The 10,762-nt window shown below is 44.0% G+C and overlaps 1 protein-coding gene across 1 annotated transcript in view; it reads right to left on the bottom strand.

The window, feature by feature from the left end:
* LOC139421085 (leucine-rich repeat-containing protein 3B-like) overlaps nucleotides 1-4,571 on the bottom strand; it is a 4,800-nt gene extending 229 nt beyond the window's left edge. The window contains exons 1-2 of the mRNA XM_071171613.1: nucleotides 4,496-4,571; nucleotides 1-1,161 (exon numbers count right to left, since the gene is read on the bottom strand). The exon at nucleotides 1-1,161 is cut by the window's left edge and continues 229 nt beyond it. Coding sequence (XP_071027714.1) covers nucleotides 260-1,114 — 855 coding nt within the window. The 5' untranslated portion in view covers nucleotides 1,115-1,161; nucleotides 4,496-4,571 and the 3' untranslated portion in view covers nucleotides 1-259. The remainder of the gene's footprint in view (nucleotides 1,162-4,495) is intronic.
* Between the last annotated feature and the right edge of the window lie 6,191 nt (nucleotides 4,572-10,762).

Genomic DNA, 10,762 nt, shown 5'->3' with positions numbered 1-10,762 from the left:
CAAGTTTGGGCATTTCCTTTTTTGATCCTTTTGAGGTGTTTGGCTGTTATTTCCTTTGTCGCCACCTGACTTAGGTAAATATATGTCAAATACTTTAAATACTACAGGTTCGCTTGATTTAGCTTACCAACTACAATAGAATTGTCCCAAAAGTGCAAACGCGACCTCCTTGCACAACAATCAAGCTCAATCATGCTCATTTTCAGAATATGAAAGTACTTGACAAAACGCATTTGACCCAGGTCTGGTATTTTACTTCTCACACCACTGTGCTCAGTGTAGATGACTCCTCTGGTCTGTCCAGTTTGCTGGGAAGGGACTTGAGGTACTCCAGGTGTCTCCGTGCGTCTTCCTGGTTGTGCCTGACGTAATACACCAGGTAGGAGATGACCATGGCGAACCAGCCGAACATGGTCACCAGCATGGCCACGTCCGTGGTCCTCTTGAGCCCTGCGCACAGGTCCAGGTCGGCAGCCACCATGACGAAGGGCACCCCTGTATCTACGCCGACATCCTTGGGCTCCGAAGTGTGGCACACCACGCCAGCCAGTGAGGCCGGTTCCAGGTCCAGCCGGGGCATAGCCACCTGGAGGCGGCAGTCACAGTGCCAGGGGTTGTGGGTGAGGTTGGCCTGGGCCCTCAGGCCCCCCAGGACCTCTGGCTCCAGGGTGGTCAGTCTGTTAGAGGACAGGTCCAGGCTCCTGAGAGAGGGGACCAGACCCCGGAAGGCCCCCGGCTCCATCTGAGTTAGCTCATTGTGGGAGAGGTCCAGCTCGTTGAGTAAAGGAAGCCCTGCAAAGGCGTCAGCGGGGATGGTGGTGAGGAGGTTACCGTCCAGGTAAAGTCGGCGGGTGTCGTTAGGCAGGTCATGCGGCACCCCAGCCAGGCGCATGTTGCTGCAGCGCACTACCCTCCCGCCATCTGCAGACTCGGAGCAGTAGCAGCTCTCGGAGCAGCCGGTGTTCGCCCCATGGAGGCCCGCGGTGGTGGAGCTGAGTACCAGGCTATGCAGCAGCAGGCATGCCACCAAGGAGTGGCACAGCAGCCATTCTGCCAGCAGCGGCATGGTGGGATACAGGCATACCCTCCTAGAAGGACACAGCCCCTGGACCATTAGCCAAGACAACCCTGCATAGGTCACAGCTTCACCAACCAGCCAGCCTGAGAGACAATGAGGAAAAATGTCAGAGAGAAAATAATGGAGAAAAGGAACGAGGACAACAAGTGATTGCAAATGACACTAATATCAGTGTGGCAGAAGCAACACAGAACCATCTCTGTGTGAGCAATCCTAATAGCCATACAAGTGCCAGGTGTTATTTTTGGCCCACTTTGATCTTGACTGGGCTAATTGTAATGAATTGGCACTTGTGTCCTGATGAACAGAACATGACAAAACACAGCTGGAGTGTAGAGGAGGAGTGGGATGGAGATCAGCGAAGGCGTCATCCGTGCATACAGATTACAGATAAGGTGCTTCCTGCCAGTGCTGTGATGGAAGATGGAACTCTCATTGATTGGCATGTTTTTTTTCCCTCTCTTGTCCAACTTCAACGTTGCCGTGGACTGACTTGGCATTACCATAATCCTGCTCTGATTCAGTAGAACTAGAGAGATTGACGCTCAGAAGATATATGGTCATGGTTATTTCAGATTGCAAAGTGCTGTCAGCCTCTAATGGATTCAGAGTGAATATATCTCTGGGCCTCTAGCACCTACTGTACAGCACCAACCCTGTTTGGAGGTAGGCTACGGGCTAGATTCAATCAGATGCGCCTTAACCCGCAATAACCGACAACTGCATAGCAGTATAATCTTTCATGTAGGCAAAGTAATTGAATGAGTGTCATTTCTATATAGCCTACACTTTCTCGTTCGGAGCGTCTAACACGTAGGATTTAAGGACAGGTGTTTGTTTCGTGACAATGACGACAAGGGCAGCCGCTCACCGATTTGACAGCCCCAACGCAGTTACACCTCCGACATCGCCTAAATAAAAGCAATAAAACTGCTATGCAGTTGTCGGTTATCGCGAGTTAAGGGCTCTATTCAATCAGACCGCTGCGGCGTTCCAGATTGTTGCGATGGAAAAGTAAAGGTAATTTCCGATTGAGCCGACATATCCACATTGACCGTGAATGCAGTCTCCGCTAACACGGGAACATTTCAATCACGCTGTAATAGAGCCCTAATGCTGGAACTAATTGAATCTAGGCCTAAGTCTGTTTGAATGTAGGCTATATCTGCAACGGTAAGTAGGTAATCTTTGGGCCATTTAGTGGAAGTACATTTTGGGTCAATCAATGTAATGTTTCCGGGCCCATCAGTACTCTGCCCGACTCAGGTAATAGACTCTGGAGCAGTGCTGTCTGAGGCAGGCTGAGGCGCAGTAAATGCCACAGTCCAGTATCATCTTACTAATCTTCTCTAAAGGCCACGTAGAATGTGTTTCTCCACTGACACAAAACCCCAGAGAAAGTGTATGAGTTGGACGGGATGCTCACAGTTTCACCGCAACACAACTGTAGCCTAGAGCGGGGTTCCACAAACTCGGTCCTGAGGACTCCCTGGGTGCACGTTTAGGTTTTTGCCCTGCACAGCGAATTCAAATAATCAAAGCTTGATGAGAACAGATACAGTACATTATGCCTGTACACAACAGGCCGATCTGGCGGGATATAAAGTTTGGAAAACCCTGACCTAAAAGGTCTAACAACCTTAAGAGAGCTCTTATTCGTTGTATGTTGGTTAAATGGAATTGCAAATCTTGCACGTTAAAACGGAAACATATATTCTTCCCAAAGTATTCACCAATTTACAAAACCAGCTGAGTCAAAGAAAAGAATGATAACTGAAAAGACATAAAACAGTAACTGGCATCTTTATATCCAACCTGGCTCCCATCCCATCAGATTGGCCTGTTGCATACGGGCATAATGTACTGTAACATAATGTACTGTAACATAATGTACTCTTCGTTCAGCTTCTGGGAAATGAGCTCTATCTGGCCAGACAGACTCCACTTAGGCTGGTTTACAAATGACATAATCTAAGAGCGGCTCTTAAATTCACATTACAAAGGCAGCACGGCTCAATAAGAAGGATTGTGTCTTCTCAGAGTCAGGGTGAGGGATGGCCAAGTGTCTGGGAGGCCCGAGTGGACCATATAACAACCGTATTAGTGTACCTGTCACAGCAGGTCATCGTGATACAGTGGGTTTCCCTGTCTGAGTTGACTAGAAGAAGTCTGGTTTATTAGGGTTCTGCTGAATGCGTAAGGAGGAGAGGGGTACAACCTAATAAAGAAAATGACGAGCGGATCAACATTAACTTGACAAGCACTAATTCCAAATGATACAGAACCCTACTATCTAAATGGAATGGATTGGATACTAATTTCCCACTGTATAAACTGTTAAAGTATAGCAAAAATACAGCCGATCCACAGGGCCTGGTGTACAATGTGCACTCACTGTCTGACCACAAGAATAACATTTGAATGCATTAGATTAGACTATCCTCCCAGTAAGTGATATGGGGGAACTTGCAATTATCGAGCGAAGGAAGGCCTCGTGCTGTTATCCTCTATTGATTCCTCCCTCCTCCTCCTCAGTGCAGTGATGGATACTCTCGAGTCATTGGTTTGACGTTCACATGGTTAACCTTTGTGCAATAGAAGAACCTGTCTCACGAGGCTTGCCGCTGCGAGCAGGGTTTACACAGTCAGAAAACCCCTAGAAGTGTTATTGTAGGAATACTGGGAGAGAAAAAAACAAATACTCAGCTTGTTCCTAGTACACGATGCATGGACCCTTACCAACTTTGGCTAAAGTATCTCTAATCTTCTGTATTGCATGTGAATTAGTTTGTCTGAATCCGTTCTCAATTAAAGTTCCTTTCAGCCGGACTGCCAGACATCACAGAAAATCCCCTGCAGACCAAGTTCTAATACATTAAACTATTCAAAATGTGGGAACTTTATCAATCAAATGTTGACATGGCAAAATATGACTGAACATAATCAAATGTTAATGTACACAGAGGTAGGCCTACATTTATATGCCATTACTCGCTCAACAGTCAGGCTAAATTGATGCATTCATAATAGTACTAGTACAAAGGTTCATTCCTTTGGCACATACAGTAGACAATTATGAATTCCTTAGGCCACTGACCTAAATTTGGAAGTTTTTTATGGATACCCTACATAACTGATTAATTATGAATATTGATATGTAGTTTACAAAAGCATATCATATCCCCCTGAGATATGATTATGTAAGCTGCACCTCAATATTCCATCATGACAATGAAAAATGAAAAGGTCCCCAACAATAAAGCAATACAATGTTTCAGACAACAAGATTCAATATTTCTCAATGCAATATAATGGTACTCCTCCATGAAACTTTTGCTTCTTATGTATAAAGGACATATGCATTAATTCTATCATCAGATGTAAATATAAGGCTGGCAAACATAAGAGCTTTCTTACCACTTCAGTTTTTGTTGTCCGGGAGGAGAACATTTGTCAGTGCAGCATGCTTCACAGAACAGCGTCCATATCTCAGCTGCGATTACAGTACTCGCGAGCAATGCAGCGCAGCCCGAGAATCCGCGTCAAAGCCCAATGGACTGGAGCCTGCTTACCAACATTCAATACCGATGGTTGTTGCCTCTCCGCTCCCCGCTATCTAGTTGTTGAAGAAATTAACACGACTGTAAATATAAAGAGGGGCACAGGGGAATTGGTAACCTATTCTTGTCGGCTTAAATTGGAATATGAGCCGTCAAACGCAGGCACAGGCGTCGAAGCATATCATCTCCTCACAACACACACACACCGCCTGCTACAGTACATGGCTATTTGTTACTGCTGCGCTGTGCGCTCTGCTGTGCCCATGAACCCACGTCGTGACTTCTTAGAGGCGGGAAACCTTTCCATGATTAATGTCATGCATAGCGTTCAAGGGAAGTGTGCAAAGGCTGAGAAAGCTAAAATGTTCTGCGTTTAATTACGTTTCCCTAACAATTATCCGAGCAATACAATAGCCTATGGTCACATGGGAAGTAGGCTGCTAATGAGGAATTGCTAATGGGGGGGGGGATTGCTAGTTGTTCGTCTCAGAGATAACAAGAATCTACAAAATGCTGACCTACCAAATTGTAGACCATCTATGTGTGCTATCTAGAACCTAAAAGGGTTATTTGGCTGTCCCATAGTTCTAGGTAGAACTTGTTCCACAGAAGGTTCTACCTGGAACCAAAAAGGTTTCTCCCATGGGGAGAGCCGAAAACCGTTTCGGAAACCTTTTTTATATTAGTGTAGGCCTAAGTCTATATGCAATGAGTGCATCTTCAAACTTGACACTAAATGCAATATAGAATGTTATTGATTAGTTTGGAGTAGGCCTTGTCTCCAAGGAATGCTCCTTGGAGCCAGATGCTGACGACAGGTTGCCCTATGCTGGGCTGCTGGCATCAAAACCCCTAGCTTGGAGAACGGGGTTCAGATGACGGGGCCTTCCGTTGGTAGTGGTGAGAATGTGGAAGGTCGTTGGAAGACTGCTGCTGCAAAACAGCAAGTGAGAGACACAAGGGGTGAGTTGACATATAAATACTCCCCTAGATTTATGCCCATTGGTTGGAAGAAGGGAAAGTGATTATTTCACGAGTGAGCCAATAGGTTATTCAACAAGTGTGGTGAAATTGCTTTAGTGTGCCATGCTCATAGGCTGAAGTTAATAGGTGAATGACTGTTACGAATCCCTTTTGGCCCGACAGTCTAGGGGGGATGGTAATGAGACCCGTAACATATCTCATGCAAATTATAGTTGTGACAAAGTAAGTGTGAACGAAATAACCACGACAACTGAAATAATACCGTCAAACTCAGGGTTTATTTATAAACACACGGTAATGGGGGGGAGCAGGAAAAGGGGCTGAGCTGGACCCAAGGAAATAAACAATAAATATGCAAAAACACCCCTAAGCTAGACTAGCCTACTTTAACCTCTGATCTCTAGGGGCGCTATTTCATTTTTGGATAAAAAACGTTCCCGTTTTAAGCGCGATATTTTGTCACGAAAAGATGCTCGACTATGCATATTCTTGACAGTTTTTGAAAGAAAACACTCTGAAGTTTCAGAATCTGCAAAGATAGTCTGTAAGTGCCCCAGAACTCATTCTACAGGCGAAACCAAGATGATGCGTCAACCAGGAAAAAAGCAGAATCTCTGAAGCTCTGTTTTCCATTGTCTCCTTATATGGCTGTGATTGCGCAAGGAATGAGCCTACACTTTCTGTCGTTCCCCCAAGGTGTTAGCAGCATTGTGACGTATTTGTAGGCATATCATTGGAAGATTGACCATAAGAGACTACATTTTCCAAGTGTCCGCCTGGTGTCCTGCGTGGAATTCGGTGCGCAAACGCCAGCTGCTTGTATTTTTCCATTTGATTGAGGGGAGAAACCATGCTTCCACGAACGATATATCATTGAAGAGATATGTGAAAAACACATTGAGGATTGATTCTAAACAACGTTTGCCATGTTTTCAGTCGATATTATGGAGTTAATTTGGAAAAAAGTTCGCGTTTTGAGGACTGAATTTTCGTTTTTTTTTTGGTAGCCAAATGTGATGTGCAAAACGGAGCTATTTCTAATACACAAAGAATCTTTTTGGGAAAAACTGAGCATCTGCTATCTAACTGAGAGTCTCCTCATTGAAAACATCCGAAGTTCTTCAAAGGTAAATTATTTTATTTGAAGGCTTTTATGTTTTTGTTGAAATCTTGCGTGCTGGATGCTAACGCTAATGCTAACGCTAAATGCTACGCTAGCTAGCCACTTTTACACAAATTATTGTTTTCCTATGGTTGAGAAGCATATTTTGAAAATCTGAGATGACAGTGTTGTTTACAAAAGGCTAAGCTTGAGAGATGGCATATTTATTTCATTTCATTTGCGATTTTCATGAATAGTTAACGTTGCGTTATGGTAATGAGCTTAGGTCTGTAAATAGAATCCCGGATCCGGGTTTGGTAGACGCAACAGGTTAACAACAGCTAACTAACTAACCAAAAATACAGTGGGTGGTCCTCCCAGTTCTAACTAGTGTGTTTAACAAAGTTTACCTACGGGTAGTGTATGCCCATGGGCGACTTGTCTTGGTTTCCCCCTTTTCCCACCAGCAACAAACACCATAACCAAAACAATACTCACAGGAGATGACAAAGTGATTTGGAGGTGCTCCAACAAGAGAGGTTAAGACACAAAGAGAGAGAGTCGAAAAACAGAGATCTACAAACATGGCATTTACAAAGAGATTGAGCTACTGAAATCTATGAAGAACAGAGATCTACAAACATGGCATTTACAAAGAGATTGAGCTACTGAAATCTATGAAGAACAGATCTACAAACATGGCATTTACAAAGAGATTGAGCTCCAGAGCAAACAAATGATGGGGTTTTTAAATCATGGGGAAGGAACTGTGATAGGGTAGGAAACAGGAGGAGGTGTGTCTTCAGATTGATGATTGATTAATGACTGATTGGGGAGTGATGATTTTCACCTGTGAGGGGAGAAGGAGAGAAAAGAAACACACAGGATACACACACACACAGGATAACTGTATCCGTAACACTCCCACCCTTAAAAGAGCAACCCTAGGGGGGGTTGCGATCACAGTATTAATGAATACTCACAACAACAAAGTAACAACCTTGCAAAACATACAAAAATTATTACACACGAGACAAAGCATCCGCAAACACATTATCAGAACCCTTTTTGTGGCGGATCTCCAAATTATAATTTTGTACAATCAGCGCCCAACGCATAAGGCGCTGGTTCTGGTTGTACATCCGGTGGAGAAAAACTAAGGGGTTATGGTCAGTATACACAATCACTGGTAGGGCACTGGAACCAATGTATACTTCAAAGTATTGCAGAGCCAACAACAAAGCAAGAGCTTCTTGTTCTATTGTCGCATAGTTTGTTTGACATTTATTAAATTTACGGGAAAAATAACAAACGGAATGATCCACTCCACTCTTGTCATGCTGCAGTAGAACAGCACCAGCACCTCTGGCACTAGCATCTACCTCAAGTTTGAATGGTTGTTCAAAATCCGGAGCAGCAAGTACAGGTGTACTACATAAGAGTGCTTTCGCAGATTCAAAAGCGCTCTTACAATCAGGGGACCACACAAATGGTCTAGCCGGACTAAGCAAATCGGTCAATGGAGCAACTACCGCAGAGAAATTTTTACAGAAGCTACGGTAGTAGCCAACCATCCCTAAAAAGCGGCGTAGCTCTCGTCTGGTGGTAGGTGCAGGGAATGCAGTTATAGCCAAGACCTTGGCATCAACAGGGCGCACCTGTCCATGGCCAACCTCTTTACCGAGATAGCAAAGTGCGAGTTTGGGAAGGCTACTGTTACCTAAGTTCAGGGTTAGAGAAGCAGCTGCCAACCGTTCACATACTACCCTTAGCGAGTCAACATGATCTGACCACTCAGACGAATAAATCACTAGGTCATTAAGGTATGCACTACAATTAGGAACGCCAGCTAATACAGAGTTAACCAGTCGTTGGAAAGTGGCTGGTGCATTTCGCATCCCAAAAGCCATGACTGAGTACTGAAGGAAGTTGTCTGGGGTCACAAAGGCAGAAATCTCAGAAGCACGTGAAGTTAACGGAACCTGCCAGTAACCTTTTAAGAGGTCCAACTTGGTTACATACTTAGCAGCACCAATAGTGTCGATACAATCGTCCAGTCTGGGTAACGGGAACGAATCTGGCATTGTGACAGAATTGACCTTTCGATAATCCATACATAACCTGGACGTTACATCAGGTTTAGGAACCAGAATGCAAGGAGAACTCCAAGGGCTTGAACTTGGCGTAGCCAGGCCATTCTCCAACAAATATTTCACCTCATCCCTCATTATCTTCCTCCTGGAAGCGTTGATACGATATGGGTGTTGCTTGATAGGTGTAGCATTTCCAACATTAATGTCATGTTCCAACACATTTGTGCGAGTAGGAACGTCATTAAAGAGACATGGAAAACTGTGTAGTAGCCTCACAATATCATTGGCCTGTCCATCCGTTAAATGAACCAGACCTGACTGGATAGACAGCAGCATTTCTGAGTTGGGCAATCTAACACACTGCTGCTGAGTATTGCGCAACTCCAAGCCATCATCATCATTTTGACAGTCCACTATCATCGCAGTAGTAGCAGAGGAGACAGCAGTACCTTCCTCTGTTTTTGAACTAACTAACTGTGTGATGGGTCGGGTGTGGTATGCTTTCAACATGTTAATGTGACACACACGAGATTGGCGTTTTCTATCAGGAGTTTGAAGCAAATAGTCAGTTTCACTTATTTTCTTTTCAATTAAATAAGGACCATAGAAACGAGCTGACAGTGAAGATCCTGGAACAGGTAATAACACCAGTACTTGGTCACCTGGCTGTAGTGGACGAGAAACAGCCTCTTTATCATAGTGTCTTTTCATGCTCCTCTGTGAGGAAGACAGAGCTTCCTTTGCAAGAGCACAAGCTTGGTGTAGGCGCTCACGAAAGCGACTAACATAGTCCAACACATTCTCATCTCTGGTACACAACTCTTGGGACAAGAACTGTTCTTTAACCTGTTGGATCTCTGGGGGCGCTATTTCATTTTTGGATAAAAAACGTTCCCGTTTTAAGCGCGATATTTTGTCACGAAAAGATGCTCGACTATGCATATTCTTGACCGTTTTGGAAAGAAAACACTCTGAAGTTTCAGAATCTGCAAAGATTTTGTCTGTAAGTGCCCCAGAACTCATTCTACAGGCGAAACCAAGATGATGCATCACCCAGGAATTAGCAGAATTTCTGAAGCTCTGTTTTCCATTGTCTCCTTATATGGCTGTGATTGCGCAAGGAATGAGCCTACACTTTCTGTCGTTCGCCCAAGGTCTTAGCAGCATTGTGACGTATTTGTAGGCATATCATTGGAAGATTGACCATAAGAGACTACATTTTCCAAGTGTCCGCCTGGTGTCCTGCGTCGAATTCGGTGCGCAATTGCCAGCTGCTTCCACTTTACCATTTGATTCAGGGGAGAAAGCATGTGTCCAAGAACGATGTATCAATGAAGAGATATGTGAAAAACACCTTGATGATTGATTCTAAACAGCGTTTGCCATGTTTTCAGTCGATATTATGGAGTTAATTTGGAAAAAAGTTCGCGTTTTGAGGACTGAATTTTCGGTTTTTTTTTGGTAGCCAAATGTGATGTATAAAACGGAGCTATTTCTAATACACAAAGAATCTTTTTGGAAAAACTGAGCATCTGCTATCCAACTGAGAGTATCCTCATTGAAAACATCAGAAGTTCTTCAAAGGTAAATGATTTTATTTGAAGGCTTTTATGTTTTTGTTGAAATGTTGCGTGCTGGATGCTAACGCTAATGCTAACGCTAAATCCTTTGTTTGCTAGCTACTGTTACACAAATTATTGTTTTCCTATGGTTGAGAAGCATATTTTGAAAATCTGAGATGACAGTTTTGTTTACAAAAGGCTAAGCTTGCGAGATGGCATATTTATTTCATTTCATTTGCGATTTTCATGAATAGTTAACGTTGCGTTATGGTAATGAGCTTGAGTCTGTATTCCTGATACCGGATCCGGTATGGGGAGTTCCAAGAGGTTAAGGACTTTCATTGGTCCTCTCACTGTGTGACCAAACACTAGTTCAGCTGGGC

The sequence above is a fragment of the Oncorhynchus clarkii genome, chromosome 12 (assembly GCF_045791955.1).
Source record: "Oncorhynchus clarkii lewisi isolate Uvic-CL-2024 chromosome 12, UVic_Ocla_1.0, whole genome shotgun sequence".
In the NCBI taxonomy this organism is placed as follows: domain Eukaryota; kingdom Metazoa; phylum Chordata; class Actinopteri; order Salmoniformes; family Salmonidae; genus Oncorhynchus; species Oncorhynchus clarkii.
This window is presented reverse-complemented; position numbering and strand designations above follow the sequence as displayed.